Consider the following 25108-nt stretch of genomic DNA (forward strand, 5'->3'; position numbering starts at 1 on the left):
TTTCTTCTTCTTCTTCTTCTTCTTCTTTTTTTTTTAATTAAGATGGGGTCTCCCTCTTGCTCAGGCTGGTCTCAAACTCCTGAGCTCAAGTACCCTTCCATCTTGGCCTCCCAGAGTGCTAGCATTACAGATGATAGTTATTGCACCTGGCCAATTGATGCCATTTTTTTTTTTTTTGTAGAGACAGAGTCTCACTTTACTGCCCTTGGTAGAGTGTCGTGGCGTCACACAGCTCACAGCAACCCCCAGCTCTTGGGCTTACGTGATTCTCTTGCCTCAGCCTCCAGAGCAGCTGGGACTATAGGCGCCCACCACAATGCCCAGCTATTTTTTTTGTTGTTGCAGTTTGGCCGGGGCTGGGTTTGAACCTGCCACCCTCTGTATATGGGGCCGGCGCCCTACTCACTGAGCCAAGGAGCCGCCCCTCATGCCATTTTTTCAAATTGACAAAAGATTGCCAGGAACAGTGGCCCACCTCTGTAATCCCTGGCACCTTGGGAGGCCGAGGTAGGAGGATTGTTTGAGGCCAGGAGTTTGAGACCAGCCTGGTCAAGATAGAGAGACCCTGTCACCACAAAAATAAATAAATAATAAATTTAAATGGTAAAAACTAACAATCTGAATGTCCATACATGGGACACACGAGCTCTAAAGAGGTTCAAGAACCCTCCTAAATAGCAATGTGGATCCTTCTCAAGATACTAAGTCAGCAAGAAACAGAACAATAGGTGTATCATAACACTTGAGTTAACTGGAAAAAAAAATTTTTTTTTTTGAAACAGAGAGTCTCAAGCTGTTACCCTGGGTGGTTAGAGTGCATCCTGGCTCACACCAACCTCCAAATATTGGGCTCAAGTGATCCTCTTGCCTCAGTTTTTCTTTTCTTTCTTTCTTTTTTTTTTTTTTTTTTTTTTTTTGTAGAAACAGAGTCTCACTTTATGGCCCTCGGTAGAGTGCCGTGGCCTCACACAGCTCACAGCAACCTCCAACTCCTGGGCTTAAGCGATTCTCTTGCCTCAGCCTCCCGAGTAGCTGGGACTACAGGCACCCGCCACAACGCCCGGCTATTTTTTGGTTGCAGTTTGGCCGGGGCCGGGTTTGAACCCGCCACCCTCGGTATATGGGGCCGGCGCCTTACCGACTGAGCCACAGGCGCCGCCCTCTTTCTTTTTTTTTTTTTGTAGAGACAGAGTCTCACTTTATCACCCTCCATAGAGTGCTGTGGCATCACACAGCTCACAGCAACCTCCAATTCTTGGGCTTAGGCGATTCTCTTGCCTCAGCCTCCCTAGTAGCTGGGACTACAGGCACCTGCCACAATGCCCGGCTAGTTTGTATTACAGTTTGGCCAGGGTGGGGTTTGAACCCACCACCCTCAGCATATGGGGCTGGTGCCTTATCCACTGAGCCACAGGCGCCGCCCCAGTTTTTGTATTTTTAGTAGAGATGGTGGTCTCGATTTTTGCTCAGGCTGGTCTCAAACTCGTGAGCTCAAGCAATCCACCCACCTTGGCCTCCCAGAGTGCTTGGATTATAGGCATGAGCCATTGCACCCTATCTAAAGAAAAATTTTTTTAATGATTTTTAGAGACAGAGTCTCACTTTGTCATCCTTGGTAGAGTGCTGTGGCGTCTTAGCTCACAGCAATCTCAAACTCTTGGTTTCAAATGATCCTCTTGCCTCAGCCTCCCAAGTAGCTATGACTACAGGCACCCACCACAACGCCCGGCTATTTTTTAGAGACTGGGTCTTGCTCTGGCTCAGGCTGGTTTCGAACCTCTGAGCTCAGGTAATCCACCTGCCTCAGCCTCCCAAGTGCTGGGATTACAGGCACGAGCCACTGCTCTTGGCAAAAGAAAAAATTTTTGAAAACATTTGTACGTGGGCAGCGCCTGTGGCTCAGTGAGTAGGGCGCCAACCCCATATACCGAGGGTGGTGGGTTCAAACCCGGCCCCGGCCAAACTGCAACAAAAAAATAGCTGGGCATTGTGGTGGGCGCCTGTAGTCCCAGTTACTCCGGAGGCTGAGGCAAGAGAATCATCTAAGCCCAAGAGCTGGAGGTTATTGTGAGCTGTGACGCCATGGCACTCTACCGAGGGTGACAAAGTGAGACTCTGTCTCTAAAAAAAAAAAAAAAAGAAAAAGAAAAGAAAACACTTGTACCTAATAAATAACTCACAAAAAAATTAATAGGCCAGGGCGGCGCCTGTGGCTCAGTGAGTAGGGCGCCGGCCCCATATGACGAGGGTGGCGGGTTCAGACCCAGCCCCGGCCAAACTGCAACAGAAAAATAGCCGGGCATTGTGGCGTGCGCCGTAGTCCCAGCTGCTCGGAGGCTGAGGCAAGAGAATCGTGTAAGCCCAAGAGTTAGAGGTTGCTGTGAGCCGTGTGACACCACGGCACTCTACCCGAGGGCGGTACAGTGAGACTCTGTCTCTACAAAAAAAAAAAAAAAAAAAAATTAATAGGCCAGGTGTGGTGGCTCACACCTGTAATCCTAGCACTCTGGGAAATCAAGGTGGTGGATTGTCTGAGCTCACGGGTTCAAAACCAGCGAGAGCCAGAGCCAGACCCCGTCTCTACTAAAAATACAAAAAAGCTGAGCGGCGCCTGTGGCTCAGTGGGTAGGGCACCGGCCCCATATACCAAGGGTGGCGTGTTCAAACCCGGCCCCAGCCAAACTGCAACAAGAAAAAATAGCCGGGCGTTGTGGCGGGCACCTGTAGTCCCAGCTACTCGGGAGGCTGAGGCAAGAGAATCGCCTAAGCCCAGGAGCTGGAGGTTGCTGTGAGCTGTGTGATGCCACGGCACTCTACTGAGGGTGATAAGGTGAGACTCTGTCTCTAAAAAAAAAAAAAACTGAGGCAAGAGGACACTTGAGACCAAGAGTTGGAGGTTGCTATGAGCTATGATGTTGCCATGGCACTGTACCCAGCGTGACAGCTTGAGGCTCTGTCTCCCAAAAAAAAAGAAAAAGAAAAGAAAAGAAAGAAAGAAAAAGGCCAGGCATGGTGGCTCACGCCTGTAGTCCCAGTGCTGTGGGAGGCAGAGACGGGTGGATTGCCTGAGCTCAGAGGTTCAAGACCCATATGAGCAGCAGTGAGCAGTAAGACCCTGTCTCTACTAACAACATCAAAAACAGCCAGCACCGCCAGAGGAAGAAGAAAATCAACAAAAAAGGAGTACTTCAAACAAAGAATGAACAAGCACACTGAAATTAAAAATTTAAAAAAAAAAAAAAAGAAAGAAAGAAAAAGAAGAGGCTCGGGGCTTGTAGCTCTGTGGCTAGGGCGCCAGCCACATACACTGAGGCTGGCAGGTTTGAACCTGACCCAGGCCTGCCAAACAACAATGACAACTACAAAGAAAGAAAGAAAGAAAGAAAGAAAGGAAGGAAGGAAGGAAGGAAAAGGGGAAGGGGAAGGGGAAGGGGAAGGGAAGGGAGGGAAAGGAAGGAAAGGAAAGGAAGGAAGGGAAAGGAAAGGAAGGAAGGAAAAGGAAGGAAAGGAAAGGAAAGGAAGGAAGGAAAAGGAAGGAAAGGAAAGGAAAGGAAGGAAAAGGAAGGAAAGGAAAGGAAGGAAAGGAAAGGAAGGAAAGGAAAGGAAGGAAAGGAAAGGAAAGGAAGGAAAGGAAAGGAAGGAAAGGAAAGGAAAGGAAAGGAAGGAAGGGAAAGGAAGGAAAGGAAAGGAAAGGAAGGAAAGGAAAGGAAAGGAAGGAAAGGAAAGGAAGGAAAGGAAAGGAAAGGAAAGGAAGGAAGGGAAAGGAAGGAAAGGAAAGGAAAGGAAGGAAAGGAAAGGAAAGGAAGGAAAGGAAAGGAAGGAAAGGAAAGGAAAGGAAAGGAAGGAAAGGAAAGGAAGGAAAGGAAAGGAAAGGAAGGAAAGGAAAGGAAGGAAAGGAAAGGAAGGAAAGGAAAGGAAAGGAAGGAAAGGAAAGGAAGGAAGGGAAAGGAAAGGAAAGGAAGGAAGGGAAAGGAAGGAAAGGAAAGGAAAGGAAGGAAAGGAAAGGAAGGAAAGGAAAGGAAGGAAAGGAAAGGAAAGGAAGGAAAGGAAAGGAAGGAAAGGAAAGGAAGGAAAGGAAAGGAAGGGAAAGGAAGGAAGGGAAAGGAAAGGAAAGGAAGGAAAGGAAAGGAAAGGAAAGGAAGGAAAGGAAAGGAAGGAAAGGAAAGGAAGGAAGAAAAGGAAAGAAAGAAAGAAAGAAAGAAACAAAGAATAGCCAGGAGTTGTGGTGGGCGCCTGTAGTCCCAGCTACTTGGGAGACCGAGGCCAGAGAATCACTTAAGCCTGGGAATTTGAGGTTGCTGTGAGCTGTGATGCCATGGCACTCTACCGAGGGCAACATAGTGAGACTGTATCTCAAAAATAAAAAATAAGAAAAGAAAATTAATAGTGGTCATTTATGAGGCCATTTGTGGTGACTCATGCCTGTAATCCTACCACTTTGGGAGGCCAAGGTGGGTGGATTGCTTGAGCTCAGGAGTAGAGTCCAGCCTGAGCAAGAGTAAGACCCTGTCTCAACTAAAAATACAAAAAATAGCCAGGTGTTGTGGCAGGTGTCTGTATTCCCAGCTACTCAGGTGGCTGAGACAGGAGGATTGCTTGGGCCCAAGGATTTGAGGCTCAGTGAGCTATACTGACACCACTGTGCTTTAGCCTGGGGGCACAAAGAAGAACATGGCTCTTTTTTTTTTTTTTTTTGTAGAGACAGAGTCTCACTTTATGGCCCTCTGTAGAGTGCCGTGGCCTCACACAGCTCACAGCAACCTCCAACTCCTGGGCTTAAGCGATTCTCTTGCCTCAGCCTCCCGAGCAGCTGGGACTACAGGCGCCCGCCACAACGCCTGGCTATTTTTTGGTTGCAGTTTGGCCGGGGCTGGGTTTGAACCCTCCAGCCTCAGTATATGGGGCCGGCGCTTTACTGACTGAGTCACAGACGCCGCCCGAACATGGCTCTTAAAAACAAAAACAAAACACAACTCCTCAGGAAAATGAGTCCAAATAATACAAAGATGTGAATATGTTTGGAGGGGGACAATATGGGGTATGATAACTGCAGGAACAAGGCAGTCACCCTGACTCTGCCCCTCTGTTCCCCAGGGGTTGTACGGACGTCATTTGCTGTGTGTTCCTTCTCCTGGCCATTGTGGGCTATGTGGCTGTGGGCATCATAGGTGAGTGGAAGACTGGGTAAGACTTGAAGTTCCAGGGTAGGCGGTGGCAGCCATGGACTTGGTGGCAGGGGTGGGGCTGGTGCTGAGGAGTGTCAGTGCCTTAGCAGCCCTGGATTCCTCCACAGCCTGGACCTATGGAGACCCTCGGAAAGTGATCTATCCCACTGACAGCCGGGGCGAGTTCTGTGGGCAAAAGGGCACGAAAAACACGTGAGTCCAACTCCTTGAGGCCGGGTGGGGCTGGAGAAGGTTCTAGGTTTCCCCATCTCTATCCATCTAAGAGTCTAGCCAAAAATGTACTTCTAAAATTCCCACCACTTGCCAGCCTCTATTCTAGACCTTGGGAACACAGCACAAAAAGAGACATTAAGCATCCTGTCTCTGGCAGCTCACATTTTAAGAGAGACACAGAGAGGAGACAGATCGAATGTCAGGTGGTGATAGACAGAGTTCAATCTGGGTGGTGTCACTACCTGCCTGTGTGACGTAGGGTAAGTGTCTCAACTTCTGAGCCTCATTTTCTTCATCTATAATATGAGGATTGCCTGTCGTGGTAACTCATGCCTATACTCTCAACACTTCAGGAGGCCAAAGTGATCCTTCAGGAGGATCCTTTTGAGTCCAGGAGTTTAAGACCAGCCTAGGAAACATAGGGAGACCCTATCTCAACAAAAGAAATTAAAAATCAAAAAATTAGCTGGGTGGGGTAGTGTATAGCTGTTATCATAGCTACTCAGGGGGCTGAGATGAAAGGATTGCTTGAGCCCAAGAATTATTGGTTAAGGTGAGTGATGATAATGCCACTGGAATCCAGCCTGGATGACAGAGCAAAATACTGTACCAAAAAGAAAAAGAGAGGCTTGGGGCCTGTGGCTCAAGTGGCTAAGGCACCAGCCACATACACCTGATCTGGAGGGTTCGAATCCAGCCCAGGCTGCCAAACAACAGTGACGGCTGCAACCAAAAAATAGCTGGGTGTTGTGGCGGATACCTGTGGTCCCAGCTACTTGGGAGGCAGAGGCAGGAGAATCACTTGAGCCCAGGAGTTGGAAGTTGCTGTGAGCTATGATGAGTGCCAGGGGAGGGTCTGCACGGCACTCTACCAAGGGCGACAGCTTGAGGTTCTGTCTCAAAAAAAAAAGAAAAGAAAAAGAGAGCTGGGTGTTGTGGCGGGCACCTGTAGCCTCAGCTACTTGGAAGACTAAGGCAAGAGAATTGCTTAAACCCAAGAGTTTAAGGTTAAGCGGTCAGCTCTGATGCCACAGCACTCTACCAAGGGTGACAAAGTGAGACTCTGTCTCAAAAAACAAACAAACAAAAACAGCTGAGGGTAATAACAGTCCTACTCTCATGGTGGTTAGATGAGCCAATACATGTAGAGAGCTTAGAATGGGGCCTGGCATGGAGTGGCTGATGCTACAGTTATTGTTATTGTTGTTGTTATTGTTTTCCTGAAGATTTTTATACAGGGTAGTTAAGAAGTCTTTTGACAATTTCCTTTCTTCCTTCTCCAAACCCAGGAACAAACCCTACTTGTTTTATTTCAACATTGTGAAGTGTGCCAGCCCACTGGTCCTGTTGGAATTTCAGTGTCCCACCCCGCAGGTAACTTGTCCTCCCCTTCCCTTTCCCCTTGTGAGTGAGGGCAGGCCTGACCCACCATTCCCTTCCTCTTGCCCTCCCAGATCTGCGTAGAGAAATGTCCCGATCGCTACCTCACCTATCTGAATGCTCGCAACTCCCGGGACTTTGAGTACTATAAGCAGTTCTGTGTTCCTGGCTTCCAGAACAATAAAGTGAGCAATAGACTACCCCGGGAGCCCAGGCCAGGGTTGTGGGTAGGTGTTGACCTGGGGGACTCACCTCTTTCTTGGCAGGGTGTGGCCGAGGTGCTTCGAGATGGTGACTGCCCTGCTGTCCTCACCCCCAGCAAACCCTGTGAGTCAGGGGTCCCATGGTGCTCAGGTGTGGGGAGGGGAGGGTCTGCAGGGGCTCAGCCTGACTGATACCATCCCCTGCTCTATGCAGTGGCCCAGCGATGCTTCCCAGCCATCCATGCCCACAAGGGGGTCCTCATGGTGGGCAACGAGACAACATATGAAGATGGACATGGCTCTCGGAAAAACATCACAGACTTGGTAGAAGGTGCCAAGTAAGGACCTCAGCCTACCACACCAGTGCTGTGGCTTCTGGGTGGGACAGGGCATCCCCTGGAAGGGGGCCTTATTAGGGAGGGAATCTGATCTGGGCCTTGTTCCCTATCCTCCAGGAAAGCTAATGGGGTCCTGGAGGCCCGGCAGCTGGCCATGAGGATATTTGAAGATTACACCGTCTCTTGGTACTGGATTGTCATGTAAGTGGGAGGAAAAGGGGCTCTCCTTTGCTGTCTCCTCTGAAGCTGGTTAGGGGTAGAGTCTGCTCACATCTATTTTGTCCCCCAGAGGACTGGTCATCGCCATGGTGATGAGCCTCCTATTCATCATCCTGCTCCGCTTCCTGGCTGGCATTATGGTTTGGGTGATGATTGTCATGGTGATTCTGGTGCTGGGCTATGGTGAGTCCCCACCTCCTTGTGACCTCCCCTTCCCAGGGATAGCAAACTGCCAGCCCTTCAAGAATTTTTTTTTTTTTTTTTTGGTTTTTGGCCAGGGCTAGGTTTGAACCCGCCACCTCTGGCATATGGGACCGGCACCCTACTCCTTGAGCCACAGGTGCCGCCCAGCCCTTCAAGAATTTTATCCTAAGCAACCAGGTGTAGTGGCTCACACCTGTAATCCTAGCACTCTGGGAGGCCGAGGTGGGTGGATTGCTTGAGCTTATGAGTTCAAGACCAGACTGAGCAAAAGCAAGAACCTGTCTCTACTAAAACTAGAAAAACTGAGGCAAGAGGATCACTTGAGCCCGAGTTGGAGGTTGCTATGAGCTATGATGCCGCGGCACTCTACCCAGGGTGACAGCTTAAGACTCCGCCTCAAAAAAAAAAAAAAAAAAAACAACGAAAACCGAAAAAGCCCACAGAATTTTATCCTAAACCATCAGATATTTCCCATCTTTTACTTGGCATATTTGTGAAGCTGTTCATCTTAGTGTCTATAAGAGTAAATTTGCTCGGAAGCAAATTTAGTGCCCATCAGTGGGGAACGGGCTAAGTCAGGCTCTATGTAACCTTCCCAGTCAGGCTATAATGCCATATTTTGGGAGGCCAAGGCAGGAGGTTCCCTGAGGCCAGGAGCTTAAGACCAGCCTGGGCAAAATAGCAAGACCCCTTGGCTTGACACCTGTAGCTCAGTGAGTAGGGTGCCGGCCACATACCCCAAGGCTGGTGGATTCCAGCCTGGCCTGGGCCTGCTAAACAACGACAATAGCGGCTCGGCGCCTGTGGCTCAAGCTGCTAAGGCGCCAGCCACATTCACCTGAGCTGGTGGTTCGAATCCAACCCAGGCCCGCCAAAACAACAATGAAGGCTGCAACCAAAAAATAGCTGGGCATTGTGGCGGGTGCCTATAGTCCCAACTACTTGGGAGGCAGAGGCAGGAGAATCACTTGAGCCCAGGAATTGGAGGTTGCTGTGAGCTGTGATGCCACAGCACTCTACCCAGGTTGAGAGCTTGAGGCTCTGTCTCAAAAAAAAATAGCCGGGTGTTGTTGTGGCCGCCTGTAGTTCCAGCTACTTGGAAGGCTGAGGCAAGATAATCGCTTAAGCCCAAGAGTTTAAGGTTGCTGTGAGCTGTGACACCACACCATGCTACCCGGGGCAACATAGTGAGACTTTGTCTCAAAAAAACAAAACAAAAAAACAATGACAATAGCAACCAAAAATAGCTGGGTGTTGTGGTGGGCGTCTGTAGTCCCAACTACTTGGGAGGCTAAGGCAAGAGAATCACTTAAGCCTAAGAGTTTGAGGTTGCTGTGAGCTGTGACGCCACGGCACTCTCCCCAGGGCGACAAAGTGAGACTGTCTCAAAAAAAAAAAAAGAATGCCAGGGGTTTAAGTCCTGCCTCTGTGATGATGTCACTGCATTTTATCTAGCCTGGACAACAGAATGAGACTCTGTCTCAAAAAATGAAGGCTACTTGGCACAGTAGTTAAGGATGCATACTCTGGCATCAGAATGCCAGGGGTTTGGCTTGGTGCCTGTAGCTCAGTGAGTAGGGCTCCAGCCACATATATTGAGGCTGGCAGGTTCAAGCCCAGCCCTGGCCTGCTAAAACGACAATGACAACTGCAACCAAAAAATATCTGGGCATTGTGGTGGGTGCCTGTAGTCAAAGCTACTTGGGAGGCTGAGGCAAGAGAATTGCTTAAGCCCGAGAGTTGGAGGTTTCTGTGAGCGGTTATGCCACGGCACACTACCCAGGGTGACAGCTTGAGACTCTGTCTCAAAAAAAAAAAAAAAAAAAGAATGCCAGGGGTTTAAGTCTTGCCTCTGCTAAGTTCTTGCTTTGTGTTCTTTGGCAATGACTAAATCTCACTGAGCCCAATTTCTTCCTTTAAAACATGGGGATAATTATTATTTACCAGTTGATGAGCTTAATGAAAAGAAGAGACAGGCGGCGCCTGTGGCTCAGTCGGTAAGGCGCCGGCCCCATATACCAAGGGTGGCGGGTTCAAACCCCGCCCAGCCGAACTGCAACAACAAAAAAAAATATCTGGGTGTTGTGGCGGGCGCCTGTAGTCCCAGCTACTCGGGAGGCTGAGGCAAGAGAATCGCTTAAGCCCAGGAGTTGGAGGTTGCTGTGAGCTGTGTGAGGCCACGGCACTCTACCGAGGGCCATAAAGTGAGACTCTGTCTCTACAAAAAAAAAAAAAAAAGAAAAGAAGAGGGTGGTGCCTGTGGCTCAGTGGGTGAGGTGCCGGCCCCATATATCAAGGGTGGCGGGTTCGAGCCCAGCCCCGGCCAAACTGCAACAGAAAAATAGCTGGGCATTGTGGCAGGCACCTGTAGTCCCAGCTACTTGGGAGGCTGAGACAAGAGAATTGCCTAAGCCCAGGAGTTGGAGGTTGCTGTGAGCTGTGACGTCACGGCACTCTGCCAAGGGCGACAAAGTGAGACTCTGTCTCTAACAAAAAAAAAAAAAAAAGATAATGTGAAGATAAAATCAGGGTAAGGGCCTATTTAGCTCACACCTGTGGAATTCTGAGGTACAATGCTCAAAAACCAGCGCTTTATATCTTGATTATTCATTTAAACTTTCTAGGAAGGAGAAAAATGCTTGGCAACCCAATCTGAGGACATAGGTAATCAAAATATTCATGTGAATAATTCTTAGGTGGGTGTGCTTCCATTTTAGGTTACTTGATTTTTTTTTTTTTTTTTACTTTACCTGTTTTTTACAGTTTTATTTTGTGAGCTAAGAGGAATGCTGAAAATCCCTAATGCTATTCCACTGCTTGTTGACTCTCAGGCTGCCCCTGTGAATCATTCTAGCAAGGCAGACTTAAGATCCCACATTATCCTGACACCTGCTCATTCATTCAGTCATCAAACATATATGGAGTACCATCTGAGTTCATTGCAATTTTCTCAGCTCTAGGATTATAGCAATAAAAACAAGACAAATTCTTTTTCCTGTGAGCTTATACACATATTCTTAGGGGCATAAGGAAATGAGAAAGCAAGAAATTAAGCAGCAAAACCTCTAGGATGTCAAAACAAGAAAGAGAGATAAGTTGGAGCATGGCAGGGTGTGGTTCTAAGTGGAGCTAAGGAATTCTGGAAGGTTTTGTGAAAAGATAACATTGACGTGAGGAGGCATTCAGCCATGGGGGAGAATGTGCTAGGCAGCAGGTAGCAGGAACCGCAAGTAGAAGGCTCCGTTTTTCTGTTTCTTTTTTGTTGGAGACAGAGTCTTGCTGTGTTGCCCAGGATGGAGTGCAGTGGTGCTATCATATCTCTCTGCAGCTTTGAACTCCTGGGCTCAAGTGATCCTCCCAACTCAGCCTGGTTGAGTAGCTGGAGGCTACTCCACTATGCTCAACTAATTTTTTTTTTTTTTTTGTAGGGACAAAGTCTCACTTTATGGCCCTCGGTAGAGTGCCATGGCCTCACACAGCTCACAGCAACCTCCAACTCCTGGGCTTAAGCGATTCTCTTGCCTCAGCCTCCCGAGTAGCTGGGACTACAGGCACCCGCCACGACGCCCGGCTATTTTTTGGTTGCAGTTTGGCTGGGGCTGGGTTTGAACCCGCTACCCTCGGCATATGGGGCCGGCACCCTATGGACTGAGCCACAGGCGCCGCCCAATTTTTTTTTTTTTTGTAGAGACAGAGTCTTACTTTATGGCCCTCGGTAGAGTGCCATGGCATCACACAGCTCACAGCAACCTCCAACTCCTGGGCTTAAGCGATTCTCTTGCCTCATTCTCCCGAGTAGCTGGGAATACAGGCCCCCGCCACAACGCCCAGCTATTTTTTGGTTGCAGTTCAGCCGGGGCTGGGTTTGAACCCGCCACCCTCGGTATATGGGGCCAGCGCCCTACCGACTGAGCCACAGGCGCCACCCAACTAATTTTTTTTTTTTAATATTTTTTGTAGGCAGGGGGTCTTGCTATGTTGCCTAGGCTGATCTTGAATCCTGGCCTCAAGCGATCCTCTCTCCTTTCCCAAAATGCTGAGATTACAGGCATGAGCTACCACACCCCACATAGTCTCAGTTTTTCCTTCTGTTATGTGCAGGCAGTTGTACTTGTTTTGCAAGGTTAGGGGAGGCATTGGAGGGCTAAGCTTGTGGTTCCCTGTGCAGGAATATTTCACTGCTACATGGAGTATTCCCGACTGCGAGGTGAGGCTGGCTCTGATGTCTCCCTGGTGGACCTTGGCTTTCAGACAGATCTCCGGGTGTACTTGCACTTACGGCAGACATGGATGGCCTTCAGTGAGTCACAGCGCCCCAGTCCTGCCCCACTTTTGGGAGCAGAGAGCACAAGTGGCTCACCCTCTGCCCTTTTCAGTGATCATTCTGAGTATCCTCGAAGTTATTATCATCTTGTTGCTCATCTTTCTTCGGAAGAGAATTCTCATCGCTATTGCACTTATCAAAGAAGCCAGCAGGTAGGGCCAGGAGCCAGGGGCCCAGGGGCGCCAGGCTGGGGACATCCCTTGAGTACTTGAGTCCTGACTCAGGCCTATGTATCTACTCCCTAGGGCTGTGGGATATGTCATGTGCTCCATGCTGTACCCGCTGGTCACCTTCTTCCTGTTGTGCCTCTGCATTGCGTACTGGGCCAGCACTGCCGTGTATCCACTGCCAGACCTCAGTCTCTGACCCCATGGATGGCTAAAGGCCAAATTTGCCCGGAAGTGACCTCCAGACCTCTATCTTGGAGGCAGGGCTCTTTTCCCATTAGTCCTGGGGGTCCCGAATCCCAGACCATGGTCTCCTTAACAATCTTTCAGTTTCCTGTCCACTTCCAATGAAGCAGTCTATAAGATTTTTGATGATGTGTCCTGCCCACTGACTGGGAAAACCTGCAAACCTGAGGTGGGTGTCCCCCAGGTTGGGTGGGCAGGTATTTACCCCAGTAGGCTGTAGATGATTTGAAACCTCTTATCTCTACTTGGAGATCATTCAACATACATTGGCCACCGGCTGTATATCCTGTGCTGAGTGTGGGGGCTACAGTGGGGAAGAGACCCCATCACCCTTGGGGTCCAGCAACTACCCAGAGCTTCCTCTTTCCAACTGGTCTCCCACCGTGGGTGCTAAACCACCCATCCACCCATCTTTGACTTCATTTCCTATCTCCATACCCTTTTCTTAACTTCCATGATGGCTAGCTCTTATTTCCAGAATCCCTTCATTTTTCATAAACCCCTATCCTGACCCTCACCCACAGTTTTTTCACTTAACTCTGATCCTATGATTCCTGTTCTACCCCATGACCTACCAACCCTGGACGTGATGCTCAGAGCCCACTCTGAACTCCTGGTCTCTATATGTTTTTACTTATCTCTATGTCTCTGCTGTCACAGACCTTCCCCTTCGTCAATGAATCCCACCTGTGCCCCAACGCTCGCTGCCAGTTTGCCTTCTACGGGGGTGAATCGGGCTACCACCAGGCACTGCTGGGCCTGCAAATCTTCAACGCCTTCATGTTCTTCTGGCTGGCCAACTTTGTGCTGGCCCTGGGCCAGGTCACACTGGCTGGGGCCTTCGCCTCCTACTACTGGGCCCTGCGCAAGCCGGACGACTTGCCAGCCTTCCCGCTCTTCTCTGCCTTTGGCCGGGCGCTCAGGTGGGCTGGAGTACGGGGTATTCGGGTGGAGTGGTCCTGGCCCAAACACTGACCACTCCTTTGGCCCACAGGTACCACACAGGCTCCCTGGCTTTCGGCGCCCTCATTCTGGCCATTGTGCAGATCATACGAGTGATTCTCGAGTATCTGGATCAGCGCCTAAAAGGTGCATCTTAACCCCATTAGGCATAAACCGCAACTGGTTCTTGGATGGCAGGGTGGGGCTAAGCTAGTGTGGCGTGAGTGGTTTATACTTACATGGGCTGAGGGGCTTTTTTTTTTTTTTTTTCGGTTTTTGGCCGGGGCTAGGTTTGAACCCGCCACCTCTGGCATATGGGACCCGCGCCCTACTCCTTGAGCCACAGGCGCCGCCCCTGAGGGGCTTATGATTGTGGTGATTAGTTGCTGTGATGGAGGAGCATCTGAGAGAGCCCACTAGGTGGAATTCTTACTGATGCAAGTCGGGTCCAAGAGGCCTGCCCCACCATTATTAGTTTCTGCTAGAGACAGACATGCTGGGGTTTGTTTTCACTGAAGAGGACAGGAATAGTATTAGTCTCTTATTGTGGCTCTGGAATTGGTTGCATTTGGGGAGTGGGGTCAAGAAACTGAAAAGGATTGGCTTCTACCTGGGAGGCGGAGCCATAGCAGTCATTTTTGTTCCCCCTCAGGAGTCTGGCTGGAGATTTCTGGGTTATGTGGGTTCCTTGCCTCTCTGAGGGCCTGGACTGTAGGTCCTACCAAACTAAGGCCTCTTCTCTGCATCCCTTCCCTTCTCTTCCAGCTGCGGAGAATAAGTTTGCCAAGTTTCTCATGACCTGTCTCAAATGCTGCTTCTGGTGCCTGGAGAAATTTATTAAATTCCTGAACAGGAATGCCTACATCATGGTGAGTGGGCCTGGGACCCTATGCCAATCTATCAGCTCCTGTGGATGGGAAGTGGCTTCATACCCACCCAGGGGGCCTGATCACTCCCTCCCGCCCCTTTCCAGATTGCCATCTATGGCACCAACTTCTGCACTTCGGCCAGGAATGCCTTCTTCCTGCTCATGAGAAATATTATCAGGTTAGGGAAGACACTGTCCTCCCACCATCTTCCTCTTCCCCTCCTCCCTGATCTAGCATTCACACCTGCCCCTCACTGTCCCCTGCAGAGTAGCCGTCCTGGACAAAGTTACCGACTTCCTCTTCCTGTTGGGCAAACTTCTGATCATGGGTAGTGTGGGTGAGTGCCACCCACCCAGCCTGTTGGGGGCCCTGTGATGAGTGTCATTTTCTTGGGCGGGGGCATTTCCTTTAGCCAGAACCCTCCACCATCTCTATTTCCTCTTTCCAGGGATCCTGGCTTTCTTCTTCTTTACACATCGTATCAGGATTGTGCAGGATACAGCACCACCTCTCAATTATTACTGGGTCCCTATACTGGTATGAACTTCTAGAGACAGGGGTCTGGGGAGAAGGAAGTGTCGGAATTTGCTTGGTCTCCTTTGACTAGACAGATGTGGATGGAGGTCAGAGGTGCAGGATTATTCAGTTGATAAACTTCTTGAAACCTACTGTGTGTGTGTGTGGGTGCTTTTCTCTAGAGGCCTTACAATTTTTAGGGGTAAAGGGACATTCATCAACGATGATATTGATGAATGTGTGATTTCAAACTGGGACAAGGGCTCAGCACCGGTAGCTCAAGTGGCTAGGGCTCCAGCCACATACACCAGAGTTGGTGGGTTCAAATCCAGCCCGGGCCCACCAAACAACAATGACAACTACAACCCAAAAAAAAAAAAAAAAAAGAAAAAGAAAAAATAGCCAGGCATTGAGGCGAGTGCAAGAGAATCACTTAAGCCCAAGCGTTGGAGGTTGCTGTGAGCTGTGATGCGACAGCACTCTACCCAGGGCGACAGCTTGAGACTGTCTCAAAAACAAACAAACAAACAAACAGAGACATGCTGCCGGTGTATTTAAACAGTATGGAGAACTGTTAGAACCTATGTTTGAGGATCTGGGCATATGGAGATCCAGGTGGCATGACCTTGCAAGTGATGCAGAGTTAGATCTGAAGACATAGGGAGTATCAAGGCAGAGGGAACAGTAAGGACACCAGTGACACTGATATGAAGGTTAAGATTAAGGAGGTTAGAGGACTATAGAAGAGTTGGGTTTTCTTTTTTTTTTAATTTTTATTTTTTTTGTAGAGACAGAGTCTCACTTTATGGCCCTCAGTAGAGTGCCGTGGCCTCACACAGCTCACAGCAACCTCCAACTCCTGGGCTTAAGCAATTCTCTTGCCTCAGCCTCCCGAGTAGCTGGGACTACAGGCGCCCGCCACAACGCCTGGCTTTTTGGTTGCAGTTTGGCCGGGGCCGGGTTTGAACCTGTCACCCTCGGTATATGGGGCCGGCGCCCTACCGACTGAGCCACAGGCGCCACCCAAGAGTTGGGTTTTCATCACAAGGATAGACCTTGGAGCCTAGTGGCCTAGATTCTTTTCTTTTAATTTTTTTTAAAAAAATTTTAATTTCAGCTTGCTTGTTTATTCTTCTTCATTTAAAGTACTTTTTTTTTGTTGTTCATTTTCTTCTTCTTTTTTTTTAATGTTCTTCCTCTGGCGATTCTTTTTTTTTTTTTTTTTGTAGAGACAGAGTCTCACTTTACGGCACTCGGTAGAGTGCCATGGCATCACACAGCTCACAGCAACCTCCAACTCCTGGGCTTAAGCGATTCTCTTGCCTCAGGTTTCCGAGTAGCTGGGACTACAGGCGCCCGCCACAACACCCAGCTATTTTTTGGTTGCAGATCAGCCGGGGCTGGGTTTGAACCCGCCACCCTCGGTATATGGGGCCGGCGCCTTACCAACTAAGCCACAGGCGCCGCCCTCCTCTGGCAATTCTTTTTCCCATTGCCTCCCTAGTAGCTGGGATTACAGACGCCCACCACAACGTCTGGCTGTTTTTTTTTGATGTTAGAAGAGATGGGGTCTTACTCTGGCTCACCGCTGCTCATACTGGTCTCAAACCTCTGAGTTCAGGCAATGCATCCACCTCCCACAGCGCTGGGACTACAGGCGTGAGCCACCACACCTGGCCTAGATTCTTATATTAGTTCCTTAGTTCCTCTATTTGCTAATTCTGAGTGACTTTGGGCAAGCTGTTTAATCTAACAGCCAACAAATGTTTATTAAGCAGCTGCCAAGGCCCTAAGAATCTCCATATTGCTAGGGATATAGCAGTAACTTGGACAGATGCAGTCTAGAGGGGATGTGAGCACTGAGTCTATAAAGCCCTGAATATATATGAAGTTGCTACTGAATGAAGACCTTGGGAGAGGTGTGCAGTTCTAGGACACAAAATAGGGTCTAGGTGTCACAGGTGGCTTCCTGGAGGAGGTGGGATCTGAGGACTTGCTATTTGAGCTAACAGCAGATGAGGTGTAAACCAGACTTGAGTCAGGGCAGCACACATGCAAAGGCCCTGAGGTTGAAGAAAGCAGGAGGTGCTGTGTGGATGGTGGGGCCCTACCAGCAGGTATGAGGAGTTAGGATATGGTTATTCCAAAGCAGGCTTCACAGCAGGGAAGGGACATGATCCCAAGAGTGAAAGGGACTTAGTGGGTAGATGCTGGTCTTGGCAGGAATAAGACAAGAACAGATCATTTCCTGTCATCCAGACAGTGATCATCGGCTCCTATATGATTGCCCATGGCTTCTTCAGCGTCTATGGCATGTGCGTGGACACCCTGTTCCTCTGCTTCTGTGAGTGAACCCTCACCCCAACCCTTGCAAGGCCCTGAGTCCCTTCTCCCCACTGGGCATACCATCTCCCCTCACTGGGGCCACGTGGTCACCTGCCCAGTGTCCCCAGCTTCCCTGGGGACTGACTATCCCTTGTCTTGGGGCCCCAGCATGCCTTATTGGCTTCTTCCCTGCACTTGGAGCAGCTCCCTCCTCCCAGGCTGTATCTAGAACACTCTGCCTGTGGGCCCTTGGCTTTGGAGTTTCTAGCTTTGTTGGGGGGAATCTGTGGCTGCCACTAACTCTGGTCTCTCCATCTGTTTCTTTGTTTTGTTTCTTCTCATCTCTTCCTCTCCTCCATGCCTGCTGGCTTCCCTGTTCCTCCCCTGCCTCCTTCTTCCCCTCCCTTCCTGATCACCCCAATTTTCCCCCTGCCGGTTCCTGGGGGGAGCCCAGGTGAGGACCTGGAAAGGAATGACGGTTCTCAGGAGCGACCCTACTTCATGTCGCCTGAGCTAAGAGACATCCTGTTGAAGGGGAGTGCGGAGGAGGGGAAGCGGGAGGAAGTTGAGGAGTGATGGGGGCTGGCTTGGGATTAGGTTTCCTCCCTGTAGACTGGGGGTACATGCAAGGGGGCCTTCTTGCCTGGGAGTGTGGGGCTCATGTGTGTCCCTTGGAGCCCACTGCAGTCTGGCCCTCTCTGGTCCTAGTGTATCTTGCTTCCTAACCCTCTGAGGCTTCTCTGTGGCCCTTGTTCCCCAACCCCACCCCTGGAGGCTTCTGCCCATGGACTCTGCTCATGTCTACCACTCTGGGACCTCTCTCCGCAGTGGAGGATCTGGAGAGGAATGATGGCTCGGCCGAGAGGCCTTACTTCATGTCTTCCACTCTCAAGAAGCTCTTGAACAAGACCAACAAGAAGCCTGCGGAGTCCTAACAGCCCATCTTCTACTTCTCGGGGATCCTCACACCAGGTGCTCTGCAGCTGGGTCAATTCCCCCAGCCCCTGGGATTTACCTGAAGTCCTGTCACTGCCCCTAGGCCCCCTTCTTCATTAATCAGTTTTCTAGGGACCTGGAAAATTGGGGGCATCTCCTCCCTGTGCCAAGGGGCCCCAATAAGACTGCAAAGTGAGTCTCTCTTGCCCTCACTGGCCTGAATGGAGAGAAATCCAGTGGGGTCTCTTGATGTCCAAGAGGCAATGTGGTCTGACCTCTGCAAGCTCCCTTATGCTTCCTGTCCCTCTCTTCATGACAATGGGACAGACTACAGGAAGGACAGCATTTGTGTCTGAGTGAACTCTGGCTCCAAACTCTTCTGTTTGCCACTGCCCGCCCTTGCCAGGACTGAACCCCTTCTCCATGGCTGAACAGTTAACTCAAGGGCCACCAGAAGCATTTCTTTTTTCTTATTATTTTTTTTAACCTGGGCGTGCACTAAATGGTCTATTAGCTTTTTTCCATCTGTCTCAACAGCTGAGATGGGGCCACCAAGGAGTGCCTTCCTTTGACCCCTCCCTGCCAGGCGTGGCTGGGGTGAAATCTTGTGTGCCCAGGTGGGGGTATCTTCTGGTTGGGGATGGGGTCTTGATGGGAGAGGGAGGGAAGGAGACTGTTAGGACCATGGGGAGCACACCTGGGTGGCCAGGCTGGAGGAGACCACTAATAGCTGCTTAATGGAAACCTCCTGGCTGCCTGACTAGGTTGGACTGGATTTCCCCCCTTCCTCCACCAGTTAGGACACAGCTCTCTTTGTAAGAGAGGAAAGAAACTGAATCCACCCAAGGGATGGTTTCAGGGGGAGAGCTGGGAGGCTGGATGCCCTAGGCAAACCAGGCCCCTCTACCCCCATATCTCGCCTTGAGGACCCTTTTGCCAAACTTGTTGAACTCTGGGAACCTGGTTTCCTGGTTCCTCCTTTGCCATATTCCAAATGCCCTTCCCCCACCGACTTCATGTCTCTGCTCATCAGCACTGTCCCAGGATCCTGGAGAGGAAGTATCCCCAGCCTAGGGTCTCCTGTATCCTGTGCCTGCCTTGCCTGCCATCCTGTCTGCACAACCCTGCGTGTAACTGCATTCCAACCATGAATAAAGTGCCTATTGTACAGGTCCATGTCTGGCGTGTTTGTAGCAGGGAGTGAGCAGCAGAGGGGGAACCCCAGCTTCCAGTGCCCTGCTAGTGAGCTGCAGTGGATTCTCCTCAAAGGAAGAAGACAGCAGGGAAACATTCCCTCCACCCACCCCCAACTCATCTGCTGGCTGCAGTCTCCATCTAAATTCCAGCATTCAGGCAGCTCGTTTTTCTCCTGAAGATTTCTGGTGAACAAATACTTCTGATTAGGCTCTGATGCTTGGAATCCAGAAGAATGGTCCACAAGCCCCCAGACCTGCACTCCTCCCAGAGCCTGGGCATCTGAGGCCCTGCCTCTTCAGGGCTGGCCCAAGGCCTGGCAGCTCGCTGCTGCCCCCTGGTGCCAACTGTCTCTAACTGCCTTTCTTCGCCCACCCAACTGCTCTTGGAATTTTTTCTTAAATTAAAGCCACCATTTGGGGCTGGGTGTAGAGGTGGTTGACCCCTGTAAGCACTCTGGGAAGCCAAGGCGGGTTGATTGCCTGAGCTCAGGAGTTCTAGACCAGCCTAAGCAAAAGTGAGATTCCCATCTCTAAAAAAAAAAAAACAAAACAAAACAACCCAGGCGTTATGGTGGGTGCCTGCAGTCCCAGCTACTTGGGATTCTGAGGCAAGAGAATCGCTTCAGCCCAAGAGTTTGGAGTTACTGTGAGCTTATGATGCCACCATACTCAACCCCAGGGCGACTAAGGTTTTGAGACTCTACCTCAAAAATAAATTAATTAAAAGAAAAAAAAAAAAAAGAGGGACGGGCACAGGGGCTCACGCCCGTGATACCCTGTTTCCCCGAAAATAAGACATCCTCCGAAAATAAGACCTACTTATAGGAAAGATAAGATGTCCCCTGAAAATAAGATCTAGCACATCTTTGGGAGCACACCTTAAAATAAGACACTGTCTTATTTTCGGGGAAACAGGGTACTAGCACTCTGGGGGCTGACACAGGTGAAATGCCTGAGCTCACAGGTGTGAGACCTGCCTGAGCCAGAGTGAGACCTCATTTCTAAAAATAGCTGGGTGTTCTGGCAGGTGCCTGTAGTCCCAGCTTCATGGGAGGCTGAGGCAAGAGAATCACTTAAGCCCAGGAGTTTGAGGTTGCTGTGAGTTATGATGCCACTATGCTCTACCAAGGGTGACAAAGTGAGACTCTGTTTAAAAAAAAGGGAGAGGGCCAGTGCACTCTACTGTGGGCAACAGAGTGAGATCCTATGTCAAAAAGTAAAGTCACCATTTCTCGAGTACTTTCTCTTTGTTGTGAAGAATCCCCCACTTCGGCAGGGTGCCCATGCACAGTGGTTACAGTGCCAGCCACATACACCGGAGGCTGGCGGTTCGACTCCGGCCTGGGCCAGCTAAACAACGATATTTGCAACAAAAAATAGCCAGGCGTTGTGGCAGGCGCCTGTAGGCTCAGCTACTTGGGAGGCCGAGGCAAGAGAATCGCTTAAGCCCAAGAGTCTGAGGTTACTGTGAGCTGTGATGCCACAGCATTCAACTTAGAGCAACATAATGAGACTTTGTCTCGAAAAAAAAAAAAAAAACAAGGGGCGGCGCCGGTGGCTCAGTTGGTAAGGTGCCGGCCCCACATACGGAGGGTGGCGGGTTCAAACCCGGCCCCGGCTGAACTGCAACCAAAAATAGCTGGGCATGGTGGCGGGCTCCTGTCGTCCCAGCTACTCGGGAGGCTGAGGCAAGAGAATCGCTTAAGCCCAGGAGTTGGAAGTTGCTGTGAGCTGTGTCATGCCATGGCACTCTACCCGAAGGGCATAAAGTGACACTCTGTCTCTACAAAAAAAAAAAAACACTAAAAAAACAAACAAAACTTTTTTATTTTTTTGTATAGAGGATCTTGCTCTGTTACCCAGGCTACAGTGCAGTAGCACCATCACAGCTCACTGTGCCTCCAGCTCCTACAATCAAGTGATGTGCCTGCCTCTGCCTCATTCTTCCAAAGTGCTGGCATTACAGGCACATGCTACCCACCTGGCTAACTTTTTTTTCATTCTTTTTTAAATTTAAGATTAATATAAAGGTAGAAACAATTCAGTTACATAATTTACACATGACAAATAAAAATCTGAGTTGTAGCTGCATCCTATACCCAGAAAACTTTTCTATTTTTTTTTACAGACAGGGTCTCCCTATATTTCCCAGGCTGGTCTTAAACTCCTGGCTTTTTTTTTTTTTTTTCTAATTGAGACAGAGTCTCAAGCTGTCACCCTGGGTAGAGTGCTATGGAATCACAGCTCACAGCAACCTGAAACTCTTGGGCTTAAGTGATTCTCTTGCCTCAGCCTCCCAAGTAGCTGGGACTATAGGCACTGCCACAATGCCCAGCTATTTTTTTTTTGTTGTTGTTGCAGTTTGGCCGGGGCTGGGTTTGAACCCGCCACCCTCGGTGTATGGGGCAGGCCCCTGCTCACTGAGCCACAGGTGCCGCCAGCTATTTTTTTTTTTTAATTGCAGTTGTCATTGTTGTTTTAGCTGGCCTGGACTGGGTTCAAACCCGCGAGCCTCACTGTATGTGGCCAGCGCCCTACCCACTGAGTATCCACTGGGCACCGCTGATCTCAGGAGTTTGAGACCAGCCGGAGCAAGAGTGAGACTCTGTCTTCACCACTACAAATAGAATACTTAGCTGAATGCGGCGGCCCAGGCCTGTAGTCTCAGCTATTCAGACTCCTTGACCAAGGAGTCTGAGGTTGCTGTGAGCTATCATGCCATGGCACTCTACCTAGGGTGATAGAGTGAGACTCTGTCTAAACAAAAAAAAAGAAGGCCCAGGAGGGGTAGAGCTCCAGAAAAGCTGTTGCAAAGATAAGGAGCAAGAGGCTCGGCAGCACCCAAGGTTAAGATGCCAGCCACATGCACCAAGGCTGGCGGGTTCAAACCTTGCCCGGACCAGCTAAACGATGACAACTGCAACAACAACAAAAATAGCCGGGTGTTGTGGCGGGTGCCTGTAGTCCCAGCTACTTGGGAGGCTGAGGCAAGAGAATCGCTTAAGCTCAAAGAGTTTGAGGTTGCTGTGAGCTATGAAGTCACAGCCCTCTACTGAGGATGACATAGTGAGACTCTGCCTCAAAAAAAAAAAAAAAAAAAGCCTGTTTACTTATGTATCTTCTAGCCTAGATTTAAACTCCTTGAGAAAAGGGGATGTAAGGGAATGTCTTTTTCACCCTTGCAACATGACACAGTCTCAGCCTAATGCCTGACATAGTCACAGTTCATTGTAACTTTAAACTCTTAGGCCCAAGTGATTCTCCTGCCTCAGCCTCCCAAGTAGCTGTGACTACAGCACCAGCCACAATGCCCGCTATTTTTAGAGATGGGGGTCTGGCTTTGGTTCAGGCTGGTCTCGAACCTGTGAGTTCAGGCAATCCACCTGCCTCAGCCTCCCACAGTGCTAGGGTTACAAACGTGAGCCACTGCGCCTGAATGGAGTCCCTTTGATAGAACTGCCAGAACCTTGGGCCCTCTTTTGGACTTGAGAAACAGAAACTAGAAACCACCTTTGTTTTGCCACTTGGCAGCGCTGTTAGCTTAGACAAGTCATTCCGCCACAGTCCATTCCCTTTAGTGTCAAATAGACATTGTTGGTCTCTACCTGGGGGCTTAAAATAAGGTTATGTATATTGAAGCCAGTTAGTCTGTTATCACCATTCACTACCATCATAGTGACTCTGAATAGCGTAAACTTGCTTTAATCAGTTTTGTCCCCATTACATGCTCCCTTCATTTTACACTTTTCTTGAATCTCAAGCTTTACTTCTGTGAGACAGATTTCCGAGGCATAGAAAGTGAAAAAAAGCCAGTTGTAGAAAACACTTATTTATGTGAAAAATAGTAATAAAAATACAATTATATATATATTTTGTTTGTTTGTTTTTTGAGACAGAGTCTCAAGCTGTTGCCCTGGGTAGAGCGCTGTGGCATCATAGTTCACAGCAATCTTCAACTCCCGGCTCAAGCGATCCTTTTGCCTCAGTTTTTCTATTTTTTAGTAGAGACAGGTTCTCAATTTTGCTCAGGCTAGTCTCGAACTTGCCACCTCAAGCAATCCACCCGCTTTGGTATCCCAGAGTAATAAGGATTACAGGTATGAGCCACCTCGCCCAGCCCAATTATACATCTTGATACATAATAAAAAATTTTACCATGTCTGCCAAGTAGAAGGGGAACTAGGTGTCCAAAGGAGATTGACTTTACTCTGGGATATCCTTTTTCGAGTTTGACATTTTATATCATGTGCCATAGCACTCTACCCAGGGCAACAGAATGAGAGTCTGTGTCAAAAAGAAAAAAAAAAAACTTAAATAAAAGATAAAAAAAAATAGCTTTTTTTTCTGGGCTCGGGCCTGGTTCGTGGAGACATGGCTAAACGCACCAAGAAGGTTGGGATCGTGGGTAAATACGGGACCCGCTATGGTGCCTCCCTCCTGAAAATGGTGAAGAAGATAGGTATCAGCCAGCACGCCAAGTACACTTGCTCCTTCTGTGGCAAAACCAAGATGAAGAGACGAACTGTGGGGATCTGGCACTGTGGTTCCTGCATGAAAACAGTAGCTGGTGGTGCCTGGACCTACACCACCACTTCTGCTGTTACAGTAAAGTCTGCGATTAGAAGACTGAAGGAACTGAAAGACCAATAGAAGCTCTAACCTTTTCAGACAACACAAGCTACTAAAAAATGGGTTAATTTATGTAAAAAAATAGAACAGCAGAAGGTGTGCTATATAATCATACTTTCTTTAGAATAGCTATGAATTTGGAGGAATGTGTCCTGCAAATATACATTGTTGGTCTCTGCCTTGGGGAGAGACTGGGAGAGGTGGCTTACGCATGCAATCCTAGCACTCTTGTAACATCAAGGCAGGTGGATTGCTTGAGCTCAGGAAGAGACCAGCTTGAGCAAGAGCCAGACCCCATCTTTACTAAAAATAGAAAAAACTAGCCGGGCTTTGCAGCAGGTGCCTATAGTCCCAGTTACTCTGGAGGCTGAGGCAGGATCACTTGTACAGAGGAATTTCAGGATGCTGCGAGCTAGGTTGATTATAGGGCACTCCAGCCATGGCAACAGTGAGACTCTATTTCAAAATAAAAATAAAAATAAAAAATCAATTATCCCGGCGGCGCCTGTGGCTCAGTCGGTAAGGCGCCGGCCCCATATACGGAGGGTGGCGGGTTTAAACCCGGCCCCGGCCAAACTCCAACCAAAAAATAGCCGGGCGTTAGGGCGGGCGCCTGTAGTCCCAGCTACTCGGGAGGCTGAGGCAAGAGAATTGCTTAAGCCCAGGAGTTGGAGGTTGCTGTGAGCTGTGTGAGGCCATGGCACTCTACCGAGGGCTATAAAGTGAGACTCTGTCTCTACAAAAAAAAAAAAATCAATTATCCCTATTTCCTAGATGAGAAAACGGAGGCTCAGGCAAGTGCCTCACACAGGAGTCAAACCCAGGGCAGACACTGGTTCCTGCATCTTTTTTTTTTTGAGACAAAGTCTCACTATGTCACCCTCTGTAGAGTGCTGTTGCGTCACAGCTCACAGTGACCTCAAACTCTTAGGCTTAAGCGATTCTCTTGCCTCAGCCTCCCACGCAGCTGGGACTACAGGCGCCCGCCCGTTTTTTCTTTCTTTTTTTTGAGACAGAGTCTCAGTCGCCCTAGGGTTGAGTGCCGTAGCACCATAGCTCACTAAAACTTCAAACTCTTGGGCTCAAGCTATTCTCCCCAGTAGCTGGGACTACAAGCATCCGCCACAACGCCCGGCTATGTTTTTTTTTTTCTAAGAGACGGCGTCTCGCTCTTTCTCAGGCTGCTCTTCAACTCCTGAGCTCAGGCTATCCACC

The 25108-nt window shown here is 49.4% G+C and overlaps 2 protein-coding genes across 5 annotated transcripts in view; both read left to right on the forward strand.

The window, feature by feature from the left end:
* The window catches only part of SLC44A2 (solute carrier family 44 member 2), a 42338-nt gene extending 23100 nt beyond the window's left edge, over positions 1-19238 (forward strand). For 2 of the 4 annotated variants that reach the window (XM_053583266.1, XM_053583268.1), the window contains exons 3-22: positions 5095-5168; positions 5294-5378; positions 6689-6773; positions 6854-6964; positions 7046-7106; positions 7197-7320; positions 7438-7521; positions 7610-7722; positions 11912-12043; positions 12120-12219; positions 12313-12405; positions 12565-12649; positions 13141-13403; positions 13475-13569; positions 14188-14291; positions 14396-14469; positions 14558-14628; positions 14740-14828; positions 17067-17151; positions 17587-19095. In XM_053583266.1, the coding sequence (XP_053439241.1) occupies positions 5095-5168; positions 5294-5378; positions 6689-6773; positions 6854-6964; positions 7046-7106; positions 7197-7320; positions 7438-7521; positions 7610-7722; positions 11912-12043; positions 12120-12219; positions 12313-12405; positions 12565-12649; positions 13141-13403; positions 13475-13569; positions 14188-14291; positions 14396-14469; positions 14558-14628; positions 14740-14828; positions 17067-17151; positions 17587-17708 (2050 nt within the window). In that variant the 3' untranslated portion in view covers positions 17709-19095. The other 2 variants (XM_053583267.1, XM_053583269.1) reach the window with 2 other exon arrangements.
* Positions 19239-22350: 3112 nt separating this feature from the next.
* On the forward strand, positions 22351-24600 carry LOC128580853 (60S ribosomal protein L37a-like). The gene has a single exon (XM_053583328.1). It carries the CDS (start codon positions 23636-23638, stop codon positions 23912-23914), a length of 279 nt encoding a protein of 92 aa, XP_053439303.1. The 5' UTR covers positions 22351-23635; the 3' UTR covers positions 23915-24600.
* The last annotated feature ends 508 nt before the right edge of the window (positions 24601-25108 follow it).

This window comes from Nycticebus coucang, chromosome 3 (assembly GCF_027406575.1).
Source record: "Nycticebus coucang isolate mNycCou1 chromosome 3, mNycCou1.pri, whole genome shotgun sequence".
Taxonomy (NCBI): Eukaryota; Metazoa; Chordata; class Mammalia; order Primates; family Lorisidae; genus Nycticebus; species Nycticebus coucang.